Source organism: Aristolochia californica, unplaced genomic scaffold (genome assembly GCF_029961685.1).
Source record: "Aristolochia californica isolate CCGP_79_NKW_82.1479 unplaced genomic scaffold, dmAriCali1.0.hap1 SCAF_10, whole genome shotgun sequence".
NCBI lineage: Eukaryota > Viridiplantae > Streptophyta > Magnoliopsida > Piperales > Aristolochiaceae > Aristolochia > Aristolochia californica.
Window position 1 is genome coordinate 3,010,869 of NW_027181771.1, and position 23,221 is coordinate 3,034,089.

The 23,221-nt window shown below is 41.1% G+C and overlaps 1 protein-coding gene across 2 annotated transcripts; it reads left to right on the plus strand.

Moving 5' to 3' along the window:
• The first annotated feature begins 1,059 nt into the window (after nucleotides 1-1,059).
• On the plus strand, nucleotides 1,060-23,058 carry LOC137940376 (uncharacterized). 2 transcript variants are annotated; one of them, XM_068785412.1, is made up of 5 exons: nucleotides 1,060-1,329; nucleotides 2,869-3,895; nucleotides 6,553-6,796; nucleotides 22,052-22,229; nucleotides 22,394-23,058. In XM_068785412.1, exons 2-5 carry the CDS (start codon nucleotides 2,932-2,934, stop codon nucleotides 22,805-22,807), a joined length of 1,800 nt encoding a protein of 599 aa, XP_068641513.1. In that variant the 5' UTR covers nucleotides 1,060-1,329; nucleotides 2,869-2,931; the 3' UTR covers nucleotides 22,808-23,058. The 2 variants fall into 2 exon arrangements, with proteins under 2 accessions (XP_068641513.1, XP_068641520.1); XM_068785419.1 differs by lacking the exon at nucleotides 1,060-1,329 and having other exon boundaries at nucleotides 2,718-3,895.
• Nucleotides 23,059-23,221: the final 163 nt, after the last annotated feature.

Below are 23,221 nucleotides of genomic sequence, written 5' to 3' on the forward strand. Positions count from 1 at the left end.
ATCTTCACTCCACATTTGCTGGGTCAAGACTTACCAGAGAGGAGTTGTTGACTGCCGATTGTCGTTCGTAGCCGTTAGAGCCATTGCCAAAAATTTCTACCACTTTTCCTTTTTGATAGCTAGGGTTCTCATCGAACAGAGAACATAAGAGATAATGAGGACGATGGAAAGTAGGGGCATGGTGGTAAGGATTTCGTTCCTCCTTGAACCTGTTTGTTTTTTTATTCCAACCTTCTTTACTCTACGGAGTCAAATAGCAACCTTGTTCCCACATTTAGCAGGGCGTGGTGGTAAGGATTCCATATGAAACCCATCCCATTGATATCTTTATTAATTGCTTGAATGTCCTAGGTTTTCACAAAAGCTCTTGTCAAAGTTGTTGATAGGATTCTAGAGGGAGTTATGATGTTACATAAGCTTCATAATAATTCTAAAAAAAGAAGAATAAGAGGGATGCGAGGCTTAGTTTTGTTTTTAAGAAAATGAGGGATTAGGGTTCAAAGGAGGATGCACGACTCTACCCTAGGTTTAACTACAAACCTAGACTTAGGGTTTAGGGTTCTAGAGAAAATGATCACATTGGTAAGTATTCCAAGTCAAGTAGAAAGTTATCTTTCCTAATCATAGTTGAAGTGTTATGTTAAATTGGGTCGAAGCCCTACCCCAAAATGACTATCTATTTAGGAAACTTTTTTCCTAGTTAATAAATACAAGATATTTTTACTCATTAATATATGTGGGACTTTTTTAACACTCCCCCACTGTGGATAATTTGGGTGGAAACCCTCACATATAGGCACGTGGATAATTTGGGTGGATATCCACATATGAAAACCTTGCTCTGATACTATGTTAAATTTGGTCGAACATTGATGCTTCCGCGTTATTAAAATTATCTTGTAGCCTGGATCCGGTGAAATCGCCAAGCTGAGAGAGGTCTTTAGGTCGGTTCAGCTCTCCCGAACCCGGGTAACCAGTCACCTTCAAACCGGAAACCATTGCCCCTCTTCCGCCACCCCGCTCCGCCAAATCAGACGGCTGTAACAAGCACACTTGCTCATCGCAGCAATCGTATGCAGTTTTGTCCAAGATCACGGCGCATCTCTTCATCTTGGTTGCCCCTGTCGCGTCGTCGGTCTCCGAGGGCACCGCACTGGACGACTCGTCCTCCTCCTCCGCCACGTCCGCCACCTCCGCCACCTCCGAGTCCGTGTCCGACGTCAGCCTCATCCCCTGGTATCTCACCTGCGCAAGGGGTGAAAACCGCTGGCCTCCCCGTCCACGGCCATCCTTGACTGCATCGTCGTCGGCGTCTCGGGGCCGTCTCCGGTGGGACTATCCTTTAACATGTTATGCAAGTTTCTCATGGTGTATCTCTTTATGGTGCCTCTTATTATTGTTATTGTATGAAGGTGCATGGGAAGGGACTTTTGGCCAAACCACTTTTGATATTTCTCTTGTGTGCACGTTCTCTCAACCTTGCTCTGATTGCTTCTCTCTCTTTTTGGAGCTTCTAGTGCTGCACTGATGATGTCTTTCCTCTTTCTCTCTCTTGAATTGAGAGGACTCTATCAGTTGAGCTTCAAGGGACCATCATGGGGAGGCGGCCAAGTCTTCAAGTTCTCAGCACTCTGCTTACTGCAAGACACAATAGATCCCAGTTTAGAAAAATGAGTACACCAGGCATTTCTTCATAATGTTGCTCTAGTTTTGGACTGTTGCAGCATGATATGGATGGTTCTTTCAATTACACCCTCTATTGTGTTTGTTTTTGCAGCAGAAGTGTGTTCATTGCACTCTAGCCAACTACTGTAACACACCCGACAAGAGAATTCCCAATTTAGGAAGCTTTTTGTCAAAGCTGCTTCTTTTTTTTTCTGCTCTTTATTGGTCCAATTTTAGGAAACATGATTCTGGTCAAGGAATCTTTTTTCTTGAAAGCTCAGTTATGTTTTTCAGTAGGTTCAATTAATTATATAAAATTCTGCTCCCATTTGTAGGCAGAATTTTGGTTGTTATCTAGTAATATTTCTTTGTGTTCTAACTGAACTTAGAGCCTCAGTTTACCTTTTCCGTTATGTATCTTCAATTATTTTCTCCTTCTTGTTGTTTTTAGATGTTAAGTACATTAGTTTACTCTGTCCAAATATTTTCACGAGCTTTTATTTTTTGAATGGCATGGACATCTTATTTTTATGAGAAATTTCAAACCCACGTGGTACTATGTTGTTGTTTTTGGAAGTTACGTGCATCAGTTTATTCTTTCAGATATTATTCATGAGATTTTATTTCTGAGTAGCTTGGGCACCTTATTTTTATGTGAAATTTTAAACTCACTTAGTACACTGGCATTTAATTGCTCTATTCTGAAGTTAAGTTTCTCAAAGAGTGGCATTTCTGTGGCACTCGATCGTAGTTATGCAACCTGTCAGTTAAAATAATGTAATCTGTCTGGGTAAACCATAAAGATCGATGCTCATATCTATGCAGAAGTGTTCTTCATATTGTTTACTGAATAAAATAGATCTCAATCTGGGTTCCCGCCATCCTCTTTATTCAAACCTTCTTTGTCAATAATTCCTTCTGCTGGCATGTTGGTCTGCTGTTGGAAACTGGTTCTCTTTGGTAGTTTCTTCTTATGGTAGTTTATTACTTATTCTTTTCATTGCAAAGCCATCATTTTTGAAGGCATTCCTTCTTATGATTGACAAAGCTGTCATTTTATACTCTGTGGAGTATTCAAGTCATCTTGTCATGCCACTGTCTGATTGATTCCCCTGGGTTCTGGAATTTTGTTCTTCATTAGTGCACCATGATTTTTTCATCATGTGAGCCTTCTGATGTTGATTTTGTTTTTATTAACGCCAGTTATCAATTATATGAGGAGCTTTGTTTGAAGTTGCAATTGATAAAATCAAAGACGAGAAAGAGATGGCTGGAAGTGAGTGCGAACCGCTGCTAGATGCTTCAAATAATTTCATTAGGATTGAAGAAAAGGGGGAAGAGTTGGAAACACAGCTTATGTTAGTTTATGTTGCTCAAGGTAATGGTCAGACGAGAATAGAGAAAACGACAGACAAACCTGTGGCGTGTTCAGTTGTTGAAGTTCCATGTAATGTTGAATGGCCCATAGAGAACAAAATAATGGATGAAGCTGGAGTCAGATATGTTTTTGAATCCCAAAATGGTGATGAAAGAGTACCTGACCTGAAAAAATGTGAAGACTACACTAATCCTATGGAGATCAGCACTTCACTAATAGTAACGGAAGATGAGATGAAGCCTATATCTGAAGACGGGTATGCAACTGCAAGCAATGGCTCAAGACTGCATGAGAGATTTAAGAGCATCAGAGATGTCAATGGATCTCATGAACAAGAACTTGAAAGAGCACCGGGGCAGGTGGAGAATGATATAGAAAGGACAACAAGTTTTGATGGAAGTGAAAAGTGTGTGGATTCTTTGATAGAGAACAAAGAGAAAGAGGGAATTATGGACAATAATGTAGAATTTGTCTCTCCTGTAAGCAATGACACCTACTATGGAAGCATGAATGATGGGGGGGTTAAATGTTCAAGGAGAAGAAGAAAGGCGAAGAAAAGTTGTGTGGAGGTTGATGAGAAGAATGATGAATTGATCTTTGTTGACGGAATTCTAGTCGTGTGTGAGAAGAAAGGAGAAGGGTCCAAGAGGAGGTATTCAAGGACTGAAATGGAGGCAATAGGGTTTGGAAATCATGCAGAACAACAGATGAGGTGGAATGAAATTTACCAAGGTTTTCCTCCTGCTGTTGCTCGAGAGCTTGATCAAATCTTTGTCTCCAAGTGTGAGAAGCAATTGCTCAGGAAGGTTGATCAGAAGAAGCAGAAGAAGTATAAGTTGGCCTCTGTTATTTGTAAGTTTATTTTTTCGGCAGGCCATGTTATTTCCTCTAAGAAGTTTGAATACTGTTTCTGTCCTATGACTAATCTCTTTCATGGATTTATACTCTCTTTTTTGATGACTCTTGTCTTCAAAATTATTGTGTGATCAATTTAAAGAAGAATTTTTCTTCTCAGATAAATTAGAAGATGTGATCTCATTCTTTTCTTTTTCTTCTGATCTGAAATAACTTAAGTCAGATGATGTAATCTCATTTTGAAGTGCATTTATATTGCTATTTTGATTTGCTGGTGCATATAATATAGGAGATGTAATCTCATTTTGAAGTGCAATTCTATTGCTGTTTTGATTTTTTGGTGCATATTGTATCTGACAGGAAATCATACAATGTAGCTTTCCTTAATTTACACGCTTATGCTCCTCCCCCTGAACAACAAACTCAAGAGGTTGCGTCATGCATACCTCTTTATGAAGATCTCATGCATCAATCCATAAATAGCTTTCCTCAACTTACAAACCTTATGCTCCTCCCCCTGGACAACAAACCAGGAGGTTGCTCCATGTATACTTTTGAAGATCTCATAGAGAAAAGAATTTTTAATATCCAATTGATGCAAAGGCCAACCTTTTTCAAAAAAGATAGAGAGTAAAACGTGTACAGAGTTCAGTCGAGTAACAAGAAAGAATATGTCGAAATAATCTACTCTAGATGTTTGGGTATAGCCTTTAGCAACAAGGTGGGCTTTATACCTTTCAATAGATATCAATATGGTACTCTATACCATAGACACACCTACAACCAACCTGGAGGACACTCATGCCACAGATCCCAACCTCTTGAACTGTAGGGCATGCATTTCCTCTTGCTTAGCACACACCCGATTTGTATCACAGAGAGCCTGTTGGTACATCTTTGGAATAACGAACAACAGAAGCAGACAACAAGGATAGAAATTTGACATAGGGAGGAGACATAAAATCATGTGATATAATCAGAAATAGGGTGCTGAGTACAAGAGCAGACCCCTTTCCTGGGGGCAATAGGTTGATCTAAGTTTGAAATGGGAACTGGTGGCAGATCCTTAGACGGATCAGACGATGAGGAGAGCTTGCCAGGCAATGAAGAAGTAACGACTTCAATGTGCATAGCAAGAGATGTAGCTTGTTACTGCCCTCTATGCTAGTATACCTGCAATGGCCAGGGAGGTTGTGAGTGCTCATGCAGTGGCATTGAGTTTGACACCATGGGAAGTGGGGACTCTTCTAACAAATCAACCTGACTGCAAAAATATGATTCATGCTAAAAAAAAATGTGACATCAATGGAGACATACATCTATTTGTTGGCCAAATCATAGCACTGTGACCTTTTTGGACCCTAGAATACCCTACAAAGACACATTGTGTAATATGTGTAGAGAGTTTATTTTGAGTTGGTGAAAACAAATGAACAAAACATACACAAAAAAAAAAAAATTGAGGCATAGAGAACAAAGGTTGATCAGGATACAATACTTGAAAACGAATATCACTATTCAACAAATCAGATGGAAGACAGTTAGTCAAATAAGAAGCAAAAAGAATGCTTCTCCCCAATACAAATTGGGAACATTCATCTGAAACAATAAAGTGCCAGCCACATAAAGTAAATGTTTTACCATTTTATTTGTGGAGAGTAAGCACTAGAGTTTGGTGAATAACACCATTCAATGTAAAAATAAATAAATTCAAAGGAAGTTCTTAGATTCTCTTTTGCATTGTCGAAATGTAACACACAAATATGAGAAGAAAACTGAACTTTTATTACCGCATAAAATTGTTTGAATACATCCAGAATTTCAGATCTGTCCTTCAGCATAAACAACTATGTGACTCTGTTAAAATCATCCACAAATGGTGCAAAGTACTGAACAGCAAGTAAACTTTTTTTAACTCTAAAAAGACCCCAAACATCAGAACTAACGAAACCAAAGGTGGAAAAAACTCCTCTTATTGATTCTAGAGGGAAAGACAGTTTTGTAATGCTTCCCCAACTGACGTGTTTCACAATCAAATGTTACTTCAGGTCTAAGGGATGGAAAGAGTTTATTTATTTATTTATTTTTTAAGGAGGGGATTTTATTCCAAAGGAGAACAAAACCTTTACATTGGGGATCCTCTCATAGTGAGGGATTTGAGGGACACCCCTTCTTTAGCGAGAGAGTCTCAATTTGATTTAGCATTTAAAATAATATAGAACAAATAAAAACATTAAATTAGTTGCCTACAACTGATAGAATATTGTTGTCCTCAAAGTACAAATTGCAATAGAGACCATTGACACCTCCAGTTTTTGTAATGAGTATACATATGTTTATATATATATATATACATATATATACATATATATATATATACATATATATACATATATATATATATATACATATATATACATATATATATATATATATATATACATATATATACATATATATATATATATATATATATATATATGTATATATTTGGCATGGTTCCTAATTTCAATAAGACATACTACTTTTGTAGACTATGAGTGAAACTTGAGTTGCAATCTCACATATTTATGCTTTGCGAAGCAACAAAGATATTGCTATTATCTGTCTTCAAGTGGTGATGTTATCTATGATTTAAGGTTCACAAATTACAGGTGAGGCCTCTATTGACAATATGGAGGAGAGCTTAGGAGAGGGCCATACCAATGATCTTGCTGATAATGACTACTTTGATGGTGTTAATGAAGCTGTAACAGTTGTGGAGGAGATTTGTGGGGAAGATGAGGGAAGTGATGATGAAGATGATAAAATTCAGAGACCTGCATTTTATGTTGAAGGAGACCCAGACTTTGAATCTGGACCCCCACAAGATGGGCTTGAGTATCTTAGACGTGTCAGGTAATTACTTTATGTCTCCATGGTCAGTATATCTATGCTCATTTTTTCTGTTGCATTTTGAAATGATCGCTTTTATCCAGTTCTTAGGTCAGTATATCCATGCTCCTTTTCAGTTGCATATTGAAGTGTTCACTGTTATCTGATTCTTCCGGAAGAGATCTGTGACTTGAATAATCAGCAAAAAGGAATTCATGGTGGGTGTGCCGGTTGTGTTGTCATTCTATTATACCTATAGTTTGTCTGTAAATAAAGACAGTTAATGAGCCTTGCGTTGTCATGCTATTATATCTAAAGTGTGTCTGTAAATAAAGACAGTTAATGAGTCTTGCATTGTCATTGCATGATCACAGTCAAGAGATTATGTATAGCATTTTGTGGAGTTAATATATTTTACGCAACTCTTACTTACAAAATGAGCATTCATTGTTTCAGTTGTCCTTGTTTATAATCAGAAACCCGCTTGTTGGGACACTTGTAGAGCTGGCTCCGTCAATAGGGGAATGTTGTTTAGCATTTTTTATGAACTCCATGGCATTTGAGTATGACACAAGAATTGAGGTTTGGTAGCTTCCCCCCCTCCCCCCTCCCCCCTAACGGTCATTGTCCCCACGGCTGGCGACGGGACCACTCCCGACAGTCACCGTCACTCTGGTAGGGCTACCGCAATCACTTCTGACGCTGGCAGAAGATGCAACGATGCAGCGACGTGTAGAACCGAGAGAGGTTTCTCTTCACGGTGAGGAAGAAAATCTCATAGAAGGTCGGAATCACCCAACCATCACTCCGACGAGTCTTCTAAGTCTCCAACGGAAGACCACAACACCTACTGGACGACAGTATCCCGATGGAAGAAACGAAATAACCTTTTCCGCTTCAGTTACGGAAGATGCAGAGTAACCATCGAGAGAGTCATTCGGAAATCTGGTCCGGTGATACGAATCTCTTCAGCTGACGGATCGAAACTCTTCTACATCTGCATCCCAGCAGAAGCGATCTCCAACTTCAGATTACAATTTCAGAGAGTGATCATTGAAACGGAAAGGTCCTACGAACTCTGGTTGCGGGACTCCATTTTCCTTTTCTCGGTGACTACCTTCCTTGGTCGCCGGGAATGTCGGGTCACCCATTGAAGAGGAACTTCTGGTTGGCAAGAATATTCATCCCAGAGGCCACCAACTCGGGTTTTGGCAAGAAGGAACTAGTTGTAGCCCTCCAGTGCTTCTCCCCGATGTTGGTTCCAACAAAGGATCTAATTCTCCCTAGCGATGCCAGAGAAAAATTCCCACCACTCCCCCCAAGTCCCAGCAACGACACACCACCCACCTGACACCCCCTCCCTCTCCCCGCCCCCCCTCCCCACGAAAATTCCTAAATCGCCCCTAAACCTCACTTCAATATCCCCTTCCCACACAGAAACCTCCGAAATCATTCAAATCCCATCAAATATTCTCCAAGACGGGCAAAAATTTTTGCCCCTCTCCATTCTAGTCCAAACATCCCCCGACATCGTCAAATCTAGTATTCTCCATTGGCTGATTGATGTACTCCACCTCCCCTACACCCCTAGAATCTTATACCTCAACACCCAAACTTGGCTTCTTTTTTTTTTTTTTTTTTTTTGATAAAGATGTATTAATAAAACAGAAGAAAATTACAAAGTTTGAGGGAGCATATCCCTTACAACCAGAGATTGTTGGGTAACTCCCTGCCTAGCAAGTACATCTGCCGTTGAATTTGCGGATCTCGGAATGTGGGTCCAACAACAAGAAACAATCGAGGTAATATCTAAAATTTCCTTAAATGTATCCCAATGTCTCCACGGAGGAGAAGACACTCTCTCACACCATCCAATCACCACTTTAGAATCCCCTTCAACTTGGAGGGGCCCACTGCATCTTTCTTTGAAAACACGAAGACCGGAGAGGAGAGCCTGTAACTCTGCATTCGTAGCATCAGAAATACCAAGGGGCCCCCGCATACGTGAAGAGCTGATTACCGGAATGATCTGAAATTACTCCACCATAACCAGAAATACCAGGGTTGCCAAGAGATGAACTATCAAAATTTAGCTTGAGATAACCAGGAGCTGGAGGAGTCCATTCTTACATGACCGGAGGCTTTTTTCCAATGTGTATCAAAGCCAAGTTTCTCCAATTTTCACGAATGGAGGAACCCAAATAGGGAGAAAATGCTTTTTTTGTTAAAAGCCAAGTAGATATGTGACCCACCACTCTGTCCGCAACCCGGTCTTCAGATTCACTTTTAGCATCAAATCGTCTTTTATTCCGCTCATTCCAAAGCCCCCACGGGATGAAACTGGAACAGGCAGAGAGCATCATCTTTCCAAGACGCGGCATAGAGGTACCCACGAGAGAGTTACTAAAAGTGAGGAGGTCCTCCGCCATGCAGAATTGAAACCCAAACTTACCAAGGATGCTTGTCCACACCATCCAAGAGAAACTGCAGTGTAGTAGGATGTGTCTGATAGTTTCGTTCTCAGAGTTACAGAATGGACATAAGGGATCAACAGAGGGGTGGCCTCTTCTTCGCAATACATCAGCTGAGAGGATTTTACTTTGACAAACACTCCACGTGAAGAATTTTACCTTTGGAGGGGCACATAAACGCCATACGAAATTGATCCCATTCTCCCTCCATGCCGAATTACTACCGTTTAAAAATCCGTATGTCGATGAGACCGTGAAAGACCTTTTTTTGTCCGGCCACCAAATGAGCTTGTCAGCCTCCCAAGGACGAATTTTGAACGAAGCGACTAAATCCAACAATCGGCTGGCTTCCAATGCGTCACTATCCGAGAGAACCCTTCTAGGATAGAGGCTCATCCAACACCCAAACTTGGCTTGTTCATTTCGGAACCTAACAGGAGTATTTTGCGGCTCTTGCCCTCACACCCCACACCACCTCTGGCATCACCAAGATCTCGGAGTGGCTCCCCTCGGCATTCTCCAACCAATACAGCCAATAGGTTACAGTTACTGGGCTTCCTACTGAGCTTTGGCAGAACGTGGTATTCTAGAGAGTTATCTCCGAGTTTGGCTCCATCATTGCTTTGGACCCGATCACTGAGCACTGACACTGTCTTGATGAGGCCCAGATTTTCATCAACCCTCTTCGTCCTTGCGAAGAGCAATACTTCAGATTCATTATGGTGGACAAGGCGTAGTTTTGGATCCGCATCAGCATTGTAGCTGTGGATGACTTCAGAAAAGTAGCCTCTGAAACGGCAGTCGCGCCTCGAGAACACACATAACCAGTCAATGCTCTGGGAGTAGCACCTCTGGACTTTGCCGCCCCCCCTCAGCGGATCCCCCCGATGCAGCTTTATAGCTGGCACTGAAACTATTCTCACCGACCCCCCGACTTTCCTTCCCACTTATCCGCCTCACCACTTACCCACCCACTCATCCCAGTCCCCCATAGAAATTATTCCTGGCCCCAATAGAATTTATTCCAGAACTCCAGCTGCCATCCACCCCCCGTCTTAACCACAAAAATAACTACACCCCCACCTTCCCCTCCCATTGAGACCCCACATGCCCTCCTATAAATCACCCCCACAACCCTCAAGCTCCCCCTCGGATTATGGACTCTCCTCCTCCCTCTCCTCCGAGAAATCCCCATCCCAAAAACTACCTCTATGACGCAGAGGAACCAATGAGCATGCTCCCCATGGCCGCACACAAAATCTTTCTCCTCCTCCCCTTGCCACCTACCAGCGCCGAAATAGAGGCCAACCCAGACAACTTCTCCAGGGAGGACCCAATGCTACCACCCGATATTCCCGTAATCCAGAGATAGGTGACTTCATTCTTCCAGAGTCGGGTGAAAGAGCTCAAAAGTTTGTGGCTGCTCTCCAGTTAGAACAACATAAATATGACCTAGAAACTTGGGCCCAGATAGTAGAACTTGCCAAGGTGATGGGCACCGTCTACACGGAGCCTCTCCCGAGAGATAATCACCCATATGAGAAGTCAAAGAGGAAGAAAAATGATCAATGATTATTCTCTCTTGGAATGTCCGTGGAATTGGGTCGTTGTGTCGCCGTGCCTCCATTTGGGACCTCCTTGCCTCTACTAAAGCAACTGTAGTTGTTCTTCAAGAAACCAAGGCATCTTCTATTCCCCTTGGCTATATCCGTGAGTTGTGGCCCCTCAAGGAGCCCGGTTGGGCTTCAGTAGATGCGGTGGGATCGGCTGGTGGCATCCTACTTATGTGGGATACCAGTACCATAGGCATGCTTGATCGTTGTTGTGCCACATACTCCCTTGGAATCAAGCTGAGAGACAAAGGTTCGGGGAACATTTGGTGCCTAGTGGGTGTCTATGGCCCTACTAGACACCATGAGCGCCACCTTTTTTGGGATGACCTCTTGAGGAGCTTGACCGCTTCTTAGCCAACAATGATTGGCTCTAGCTATACAACAATGTCACTGGCAAAGTTCTCAACCAAGTTGTTTTTGGCTCAAAAGTTTGTGGCTGCTCTCCAGTTAGAACAACATAAATATGACCCAGAAACTTGGGGGCCCAGATAGTAGAACTTGCCAAGGTGATGGGCACCGTCTACATGGAGCCTCTCCCGGGAGATAATCACCCATCTGAGAAGTCAAAGAGGAAGAAAAAGGATCAATGATTATTCTCTCTTGGAATGTCCGTGGAATTGGGTCCTTGCGTCACCGTGCCTCCATTTGGGACCTCCTTGCCTCTACTAAAGCAACTGTAGTTGTTCTTCAAGAAACCAAGGCAAATTGTATTCCCCTTATCCGTGAGTTGTGGCCCCTCAAGGAGCCCGGTTGGGCTTTAGTAGATGCGGTGGGATCGGCTGGTGGCATCCTACTTATGTGGGATACTAGTACCATAGACATGCTTGATCGTTTCTGTGCCACATACTCCCTTGGAATCAAGCTGAGAGACAAAGGTTCGGGGAACATTTGGTGCCTAGTGGGTGTCTATGGCCCTACTAGACACCATGAGCGCCACTTTTTTTGGGATGACCTCTTAAGGAGCTTGACCGCTTCTTAGCCAACAATGATTGGCTCTAGCTCTACAACAATGTCACTGGCAAAGTTCTCAACCGAGTCGTTTTTTATCATTGGCTGATTATGGTAGATACCCATTTTGGCAGTAACCTCCCTCCCCCCCCCCCCCCCCCCCCCCCCACCACACACACACACACTTCCTTTCAAATTCAATAATACTTGGATGTTCTGGGAGGAAATGATCATTGTTGGCCCGAGCGAGTGGACCTTCCCAGTCAAGCTGAAGTTGTTGAAGCCGTTGCTACGGTCCTGGGCCTCTGCAAAGAAGGCCTCTTCCTCGGTCTAGAAAGCCACTACCCTTGCTTAGATAGCTGCTCTAGACTCTGAGGAGGAGTCTAGAGGACTCTCTTCTTCGGAAGTCACTCAAAGGTGTGCCCTACAAGGGCAACTGTAGTCTTTCACCCACAACGAGCTCGTGCACTAGAAGCAACGTGCAAGATTTAAGTGGCTCTCCGATGGGGATGTTAATACTAAATTTTTTCACGTAGTCGCCTCTGCACGAAGAAGAGCCAACCGCATCACCATGCTCAACGTCAATGGTGAGACTACCTCGGATCGAACACTTATTTCAGACTCATTGGTGATTTTTTTTGCGAATTTATATTCTGATTGCCAGCTAGTCCGCCTTTTCTTCCAAAGGGTTCACTTCTAGGCTATTCCATCAGCTGCATCTAGTCTCATCGAGCTCCCCTTCTCCAGTCGGGAAATTGAAATTTTAGCCCTTGGTCTTCCTTGGGATCGCGCTCCAGGCCTGGACGGATTCAACGGGAAATTTTATCATTGATGCTGGCCCTTCATCATAGACGATATTGCCTTCATGGCCCGCTCCTTTTATCAGTATGACATCAGATATAAAAGCATCAGAGCGTCGTTTATTGCCCTCATCCCCAAAAAAGATGAGGCAGAGCTCCCATCTGACTTCCGGCCGATCAGTCTCACCACCAGTGCGTACAAGGTGATTGCACACCTCCTTACTAATCGCCTCAGGGCAGTTCTCCCTATTGCCATCCATCATGGCTAGAGTGCTTTTATCAAGGGAAGGAACATACTTGATTTGGCCATGACATGTCACAAGCTCATCCACCACTTCAAGGTTCTTAAGCTCCCCAGATTCATCCTCAAACTTGACTTCGAAAAAGCCTTCGACAAAGTTAATTGGAAGTTTCTGGATACCTATTAAGCACCTAGCCAATACTACCCAAAAGACCAACTTGGTAGGTAGCGGAAAGCCAAACACTTAACCCAGGATCATAACATCACACCCCTTGGAGAAAGAGTTTTCCCTCAAGCTCTTACGAGCCACCACTCAACAAGCTCTTCCGTTACGAGCCGACGTCCACGATGGCCCATTCTAGCGACATCGCTAGGTCGCCCCCTCCAGGATTCGAACTCTCAACGTAAGTAGTGGTCTTGATACCAAATGTTAAGCACCTAGCCAATACTACCCAACAGACCGACCTGGTAGGTGGCGGAAAGCCAAACACTTAACCCAGGATCATAACAATACCCTCCTGGGGAAGATGGGATTCGGGGGAAAATGGCGCTGCTGGGGAAAATGACGCTTCTGGATCCAAAGCTGCATCTCATCTGCAAGCTACTCCGTCCTTCTCAACGGAACGGTTTGTGGGTACTTTCAGGGATCTAGGGGAATCAGACAGGGAGATCCCCTCTCCCCCTTGTTCTTCAATCTGGTGGTAGGATATTGATCATCCTTGATCTATTCGGCCAAGAACATGGATGGCTCCTCCCCACGACGGACTGCATAGCCTTTGATATTCCAATCCTCCAGTTTGCAAATGATACTATTTGTTTCGGGGTTGGTACTATGGATCAGATCAGAAAACTGCGTTGTTGTTTTGGGATTATTTGAATTGGCTTATGGTTAGAACATAAACTGGAAGAAAATCACTATTCTAGGCTACCACATTGATCCAGTTGAGCTTCGGGGTATGGTTGACTATTGGGGATGTTCCTTGGGGAATTTGCCAGTCACAGATCTAGGGCTCCATTTTTCAACTCTCAGCCTTCAGCGTCGCTCTGGTCCCCCCTCATTGAGAAATTTGAGAAGAGACTAGCTACCTGGAGGGGTAAGCTTCTATCTACAGTGGGGTGTCTCACTCTCCTCAAGTCTTGTTTGGCAGGGCTGCCAAATTATCTGTTATCATTCATGCACTGTTTGGCCTCCGTTTGCTCCAAGATTGACGCCATTCGTTGGCGCTTTCTCTGGAGAGGATTAGAAGACATCTTCAGATATCATTTAGTTAGCAGGAAGGATATTTACATGTCCTGCACCGAGGGAGGATTAGGTATCCGGCCTACGAAGGCAATGAACAAAGCTCTTATGCTCAAATGGATTTGGAACTTCAACATCAAGCATAACAGCCTATGGAGAGATATGGTCAGATTCTACTTTCAATTTTCGGGTGCTTGGTGGAGAGAGGATGGCGTCACTCGCCTCCTATCCCCGATATGGGAATCAATTTATAAGCTCCCCCCAGTATTGAGAGAATATTTCCTTTCACACGGGCAATGGAAGGACCCTCTATTTCTGGTCGGATGAATGGTGCGGCCCCCGCCCCCGCCCCCGCCCCCTCTCGGAGGACTTCCCGGGGCTCTCTAGGGTTGCTAGAGACCTCTCTTGCTCAGTGGCTGACTCATGGAGGGATCAGTCGTGGAATCTTCCGTTTCGCCATGGACTAAATGATGAGGAAACTTCGGCTTTTTGCTCTCTCCTATCCAGACTCAACAGTACTATTATCCGGGAGCATGCAGTTGAATAACTGACTTGGAAGCCCAACATTAATGGCCAATTCACTGTTGCTTCTACCTACTCTCATATCAGAAAGCAAGACTATAGTATGCATGAGCACAAGGCAAACTTGGATTGGAAGTTCTTTGCGCCAAGCAAAATCAAGTTCTTTGTGTGGTCGGCCATCAGAGAATAGATTTTCACATTTCACAAATTTCATAGAAGAGGTTCACTGCCTCTGACTGTTCTTGTCCCCTCTGTGGAGTATGCAATGAGACAGTCCAACATGTTCTCTTACATTGTGGATTTTCCTGGCAAGTCTGGATAATTTTTTTTCAGAAGATAGGGCTCCAAATGGGGTTTCATCAGGACCTCTTCGGCACCTATGAGATGGTAAGGCGGATCCGCCTTCCTCGGTTGGGCAAGTTAATTCTTTCGGCATGTCTTGCACATGTCCCTTCATGCTTATGGCTCGAGCGAAATAACCGGAGATTCAACTCCAAAGCTAGCACCTCGGACAATACGGCTTCACATGCTGTGGGCCTTATCTCGAGCTAGTTACATACTGGAAAGGAGTTTGCCGCTCTATCGGGTGTTTCCCTTCAGGAAAATTGGAGGTTGATCTCTCATATGACGGCCCTTGCAGGACTCCGGTTATGGCCAGCTGGGATCTTCCCCCATGTGAATAACATCAAACTCAATTTTGAAGGTAGTGCTATTGGCTGTCCTGGGCCGGCTGGAGCAGGTGGTGTTTTAAGAGGCAACAATGGAGACCCTACTCTTTCTTTTGTTGGGCCGGTGGGAATGGCCAATTCAAATACTGCTGAAGTAAGTGCTCTTCTATTCGGCTTCTGAATCTTCAAGGAACGTCTCCATGGCGAACTAATTATTGATGGAGACTCAAAGATTGTCATCACTTGGTGTTCAAAAGATAGCTCCCCCCTTGGCGTCACTGGCCTATCACCGATTGTATTGCTGATATTGTATATTCTATTTATTGTTATTGGAATCTTATTCCTAGATCAACCAACTCTTTGGCTGATAAATTGGCTAAATTCGGAACTTTCTAGCAATCTCTCATTGTTTGGGAAGACTTCCCCCCCTTTGTAAATTGTTCTCTTGAGCTTTTGTCTTAATAAAATTCAGCATCATATAAAAAAAATATTTAGCTTTTTTTTTTTTTTTTGAAGATGAATTTTAGCATCTTTGAAGAATAGATTGTTCTTATTGCAAGCGGCATTTTGGGATGCTTCATGCAGAATGATTTGCTGTTGAATTAAAATTTACTTTAGAAAAACAAAAGAGCAGAAGAGGAGATCATATATTAAATGATTTTCGAAGGTATTTCACATAGTCTTGTTATCTTGGACTATATTAGCTGGTTGAACTAGATTCAACTTGACTTGGGAGGCCCCGGGTTTTACAACTTCAAATTCAGTTTTTTATTTGAAATAAACCTTAAAATGCAGCCGCTTAAGCACACACAAAATCTGAAAGATGAAATATAAGTTGAAATTTTGTTTACCGATTAAGCTAGGTGTTGGATTAAGTTTGGTTCCATCCCAAAATGATTAGCACTAAGGAGGCCAATTATTCAACCCTATAATATGAAAAGGTATAGAATAAAGAGGATTGAGAGAGGAAGAAGAAGAGAAAGGAGGGAGAGAATTTTCAGAAAAAGTGTTGAAGAACTGGCCTTTGGGGGTCGAGCAATCTCTTTATTAAGTGAATTATGGTCAATTTATAGAAATGTCCCTATGCACTTAACAACACACTTAAAACCTTTATATCTCCCGATATACAAACTCAAATTACATGAAAATAAAACTAGAGACAGATCTAATCGTGTTGAACAAGGCAATATAAACTCTAGACATCACAACTAAATGCAAAATGATGAAACTACCCTTCAGTAGATCCTCAAGCTGGAGCATATATATCCAATAAGGCCAGTTTATTATAGAATATCTCAAACTTGCCTTTGCCCAAAGCTTTAGGAAACACATCTCCAATTTGATCACCGGATCACATATAAGGAGTGACAATCTACCTCAATATGTTTAGTTCCTTCATGGAATACTAGATTCCTAGCAATGAATATGATTGCCTGATTGTCATAGTATATAGTCATAGGCATAACCCTTCGTAGATTCAATTCTCTTACCACAGATCTTTACTCTCATCAATTCACTGACCACATGAGCCATGACTCTATATTCACTAGACTGAGCTAAAACTTTTTGTTTCTTGCTCTTCTAACTTATCAAATTTCCTCATAGAAAAACACAATAACCTGTGGTAGACTTCCTATCAAGCTTAGATCCGGCATATTCCGCATATGAAAACACTTCTATATTCATGTGATCATGGAGCTTAGATAGTAACCCATTTCCAGGTGACTTCTTAAGATCCTCTGTGCAGTCTCCAGATGAATCTTGCGAGGGCAATCAATGAATTGACTAACAACTCTGACAACAAAAAAATATCACAACTAGTAAAAGTAGCATATATGAGTTTGCCAACTAACTGACGATATACACTTTTATCATGGAGTTTGTCACTCTATTCATCATGAAGGTCATGACCAACCTCCATAGGAGTCTCAATTGGCTTAGCACCCAACGACCCATACTCCTGCAACATATTTGTGACATATTTCCTCTATGTCAAAACAAGGCCCGTTTTGCTTCTAGTTACTTCAATGCCCAAAAAATATTTTAATAACTTTAGTCTGAGATTGCCTGCCGCATCACTACCAGATAAGATAATGTCATCTACATATACCAATAATACCACAATAACGGACGATCTCTTCATGACAAAGAGTGAATTATCCAGTGACTTCTGAAAAATCCAATAGACATGACAACTTGACTAAATGTAGCCATGCTTGAGGATTTTGTTTGAGGCCATATATAGCTTTCTTGAGTCTGCAGACTTTGTCAATATCTCCCTTAGCAACATACCCAGGAGGTTGCTCTATACATACCTTTTCATTTACATCACGAAACAAAAAAACATTTTTAATGTCAAATTGACACAATGCCCACCCCTGGTTTACTGCTAAAAATAACAAAATCGGATTGAAGATTGCCGGGCAGCTTGAGAGAAGGTCTTACTGACATCATCTTTTATGTCTATGTGTAGCCCTTGGGGGCCAACCAAGCCTTGTATCTCTCAATAGATCTATTGCCCTTATACTAGACAATATATTACCCATCTACAACCAACAACTATAGTATCGAGGGGTAGGTCACACAAACTAGGTGCCTCTGTCCATTAGTGCTTCCAACTCCACAACTATAGTCTACTTCTATTGAGGAGAAGAAAGAGTTCTGCATTAAAGAAGGAATAGTGCAAGAGGACACTGACAAGGCAAACTGTTTGTACTAGTCAAATATTGAGTTAAAGAAACAACGTTTGAGAGATGATAACGAGTACCTTTTCGAACACCTTTTTGGAAAACAATATGAAGGTGTAGATCACTTTCCTCAGGAATCAACAGACAAAGAGGGTTCATGATCCGTGTTAGAGAGGGATCTGTCTCGTGTGGAGCCACACACCGTCTGTGATATAACTGTAATGGTTTCTTTGTAGTACCATTGGATGACAACAATCTCTGGACCTGTAATAGATGGAGACACATCTATGGAGGATGAATGGAAGAATGGAGTATCCTAAAGAATGTCACATAAGTCAATACAAATGTCTTCTTAGTTGAAGGATAAATATATTTGTGTCTCTTCTATGTACATGAATATCCCAAAAAAACGTATTTCACTACCTGAAGGATAGTTTGTCCCTAGAAGATTCAAAGACATGTGCAAAGCGTATGTAGCCAAAAACTCGAGGAGATAACAAAAATAATGTGACAGACGGCAGTAACACCTATATAGGGATTTCATCACCTAGAATAGAGGAAGACATCCTCTTAATGAGAAAGCAAGTAGTAAAAACTGTAGGATTTAAATATATTCATATGTATGAACATGGTATGACTACTTTCGAGAGATGACGATTTTAACATTCAGTGGTACCATTTTGCTGTGGGGTAAAGACACATGTTGACTCCATGATTCTGACAAAACAGATCTTACTTTTGATTCATGAATTCCAAATCATTATCAACGCGAAGTACATTAATAGAAGTATCAAACTGATTTTTTATTTCATTATAAAAAAGTTGGAACATATCAAATACTTCAGATTTCTCTCATAGTAGATAACACTCAAGTACATCGACTAAAACCAGGTGAGAAGGATAAAAAAGTTACAGAACGATTCATGGATTTGGTAAGTTGACAACAGATTGAGAGAAAATTTAGGGACTAATAGTACACACTCAAGTGACATGCATGAAGATTGAACTAATGTACCCATTCTTCAAATTGATGAGGTGGACCTATCAGCTAAGGTGACATGTGTTTAATAGCAACAAACTCTTTTAAATAAAAAAACAAGAAGGACGTATCTAACATGTGGGTAGTAGTTTCTGAGTCAAGGACCCAGGTAGAGGATGGACACACATGAAAGTAGACGTACCTGAACTAGCTAGAGTGGCGTAGGAGTGGAAGACTGAGCCACAAATGCTAAAGATGAGGCAGCCGTCAAATGTGCCATACGCTGAACTAGTTGTTGCCCTACATACAATATTCTCTATAGGCCCAGTAGATGCTTCTATGCTCTCATGAACAAGAGTATTAGCCCAAGCATGTTTTCCAAAATTTTCCCAACACTTTGGAGCGGCAAATACATTTTCGGTCAGGTCTACAATCATTGTTACCTCTGCCTCTAGTACTCCCACCTCGACCTCTAGATGAATCAGAGTTACCTAGAGTATTGAGCGTAGATACATTAACACTAGTCACATTGCTTCCATGGGATATAATAGCAGATTTTGTGCACAAGACTCTGCTAAAGGCAGTAGATAAAGATTGTACATCCTTTGAGGGTAATAGCTGTGCCCTAACAACATCAAATTGTGGCCCCAAGCCATCCAATTTTTTTGCAATATGCACCTTTCCATGCTTTTTTTTAGTTTCCCTTTCATCAACAGTAAAAGTGTTAAATTGGGTCCAAGGTCTATCCAAAAAGGACTAGCCAACTTAGGAAACCTCTTTCCCAACTAATAAACTCAAGATCTTTGTACTCACTAATCCATGTGGGACTATTCCTTAACACTCCCCCTCACGTGTAGGCCCTTTTTTGTGGCTCTACAAGTGGATAGTTTAGGTGTAGGCCCTCTTTTGTGGCTCTACAAGTGGATAATTTTAGGTGTAGGCCCTCTTTTTTGGCTCTACAAGTGGATAGTTTAGGTGTAGGCCCTCTTTTGTGGCTCTATAAGTCGATAACTTAGGTGTAGGCCCTCTTTTGTGGCTCTACAAGTGGATAGTTTAGGTATAGGTCCTCTTTTGTGGCTCTACAAGTGGATAACTTAGGTGTAGACCCTCTTTTATGGTTCTACAAGTGGATAGTTTAGGTGTAGGCCTACATATGACTACCTGCTGTGATACCATGTTAAGTTGGGTCCAAGGCCCATCCCAAAATGACTAGCCAACTTAGGAAACCTTTTTCCTAACTAATAAACTCAAGATCTTTGTACTCAATAATCCATGTGGGACTATTCCTTAACAAAAGGATGGAAAATGTTTATCTTTTGCAGTATACCCACCAACCAACTCACTGTAGTATTCTGTACCGGATCTCTGACCTTTCTTGAGGCTAAACAATCTAGCTTATAACTCATAAACTCGTGACAAATTACTCTCCTGAGGATAAATAGATTCTAAGGATATCCACATCTCCTTAACAGTGTCACAATTCATAATCTGATTCCTCAGCTTGGAATCAATACTATTAATCAGCCAAGTCATCACTTGACTATCTCAGCTTCCTAGTCATCATAATGAACTTGGACTTCCTCTTAGCCTTCAAATATTATTCGAATGGACTTAGACAAACTGAGATAGTTTTGACTAGTCAACCTCTCAGATATAATCAAAATTGCATCTTTTCCTTTTGATTTCTAAATTCTCTTGATAGGGTGAGAACACTAAAATCAGCCATTGGAGTAAGCTAATACTTAAATTCAACCCTAACTTCACTTCCCACGCACTAGTACGAACCAGCTATGCTGGGTGCCACTTCAAAAATTAGGGTTAGGGCAATTTTTTTTAATGTGTGCCAACCACAAGTATAGAATGGAGAATAAGTCTCACAAGTGGAAGCAACTCAAAGAGAAAAAAACAAAGTTGTCTCCTACATGAAGCACGTGGAATTTCGTATTGTTACATATTATTTTATTTAGCAAGTAATGCTTGGGTGAAATTGAGACCTGGGTAAATTTTACTTTATGATTTATGTATTTGGTTTATGTTGGGTTTCCTTATTTAGTTTTAGGATTACATTGGTTTCCTCTTGTGAGTAAAAGAGGAGTGTAATAATGTAATAAGGTAGGACTCTTTATTAATAAAAGGCCTGACATGTGAGGTCTCTTTCCATGAGACTTTCTCTGGACTTCTTCTACGTCTAAAACCTATCCTTCTTCTCATTCTCTGACTTTTCACATATTATGTTCATGGGATAGCAAACTTTTATGAAGTGTGGGGATATCACTTTCTGTGACTTTCTGCTGGTTTTAACAATTCGGAGGTAAGGTGTTTTTTTTTTGGTTTTTTCCTGCTACATGGACGTCTCTTTTCTGCATTCTTTTATATATGCTTCTTCATACTAGTTAAAGAGTTCTCCTTGTGTTTCAAAAAGTCTTTATCCAAAGTACACAGCCCTCTCTTAAATGGGCAATTATTATAGACATTGGAACTCTATAGAGCCAATAAAGTTCTCTAAGTCCTTGAGAAGAACTTGTGATATTTGTCTATGGGAATAATCATCATAGGTTAATGTCAGGGAAAATCCTGTGATTATTAATTGCAAAAAAACCATCCAAACTTTGGCTATTGATTTTGGAATGCATTTGGATTTTAACAATATTGTTATCATAATACCTAAAGTATTTTCAACCTGTAATAAATATAATATGGCAAAATCACCCAACGATCTTGAAGACAGAGGAAGGAGGTCAAGCAGGTTTCTGATCAATATCTGTCTATAGAACAGGGAAATGGTTATGAAAAGGGTGCTGGTTTGCAAGGCGCTTTGAAACTATTGCGTTTGTTATTTTTTTTTTATTGTTATTTTTTGTCATGTGTTCCTTCAGATTGTTTCAAACAAATTTTATTTTCTTTTCAATATTATATTTATTGTAGTGCAGACTTTACATTTAATGTGCTTACTGACAATAAAGGCAAATCAAATTCCTCTTAGCCAAATAGGATAATTTGGTAAAGGATAAAAATGGATGGAGGAAAGGAATGACCTTGCTGTTTGATTTGTTGCCTGTTTACAGCTGTACCTGTATTTAATATTTTATGGATTTTCTTTCAATGCGTAGGTGGGAAGCTGCACAAATTCCTAAAGTAAAAGTAGCAAAGGTCTGCTCAACTAAGCCTAATAAAGAACAGACCCCTTATATGCCCAGCATTCCCGAAATTGAACCATGCCCACAGCACCTGATGCCATCTGAACAATGGGAGAAGAGCTTCCTTGAGGATTTTTCACTTCTCCGACTGGTAAAATCTGTTGCATCAAATTATTCTTTAATCATCAAAATTCATTTAAAAAAATTTAATGGTCCTTTTAATCCCACTGATAAATGTGTATATTATTGCTTGACTTGTTAGTTCAAAAAGCTATAGAGAAGCTTAATCCTTTTTTTTTCATTTACAAATTTCAGGTTCTATCTGAACTTGAAATTTCCAGAGATAATCATCTCCATTTGGCCCCACCTGTTTCATCTGGTGAGGAAGCCTGCAAAGCAGATATCGATGTTTTGGCAAAATCCAAAAATGTTCCTACTTTGTCCTCAATTCTGAAGATGGATGTCATCTCACGAGCTTCAAAGCTGAGAAATCATATTGGATTATTTGAAACAGCTAACACACTATCGAGGGACAATTGCCTGTGGATATTTTCTCTTTGTGCAGTACTCGATACTCCACTCGATGCAGACATGAGCGCTTCGTTCAGGTTTTTGCTTCGCAAGTGTTCAAGCCTTCGTGCCAAAAGATTGGAATATGATGATGAGGTGGTGATGTTGAACATGTTAGTTACAATTGCTGGAAAGTATTTTGGGCAAGCAGAATGTTAAGAGAATTTCTGCTGAATAATTGTATAGTGTTCCCTGTTTATGCTAAATTATTGTATGGTGTTTCCTGTTTGCAGTTTTCATGCCTTTAAGGTGATTTTGCTTTGTGACACTTTATGGTAATCTGTTGGACTCTTCTAAAGTGTCTAGTTTTGTTGAATTTGCATCAATGATATAAGATGTCTGATTGCATTCATCTTCACCTGTGCTTGAACAATTCGGTTAAATATTTTTGGAACTGGAATTGCATGCCCCTGTTGTTGCTATTTGTTTATGTGAAACCAATAGTTTTTATTTTTCTGTGATTAAAGGCATGAAGAGAGGCTCCACAACTAAATAATCTCCCACTTGGAGACTAATCCATCATCAATATTTCTTCTACAGCGGCAACAACTTCTCAATCCTCAAAGAGAAGTC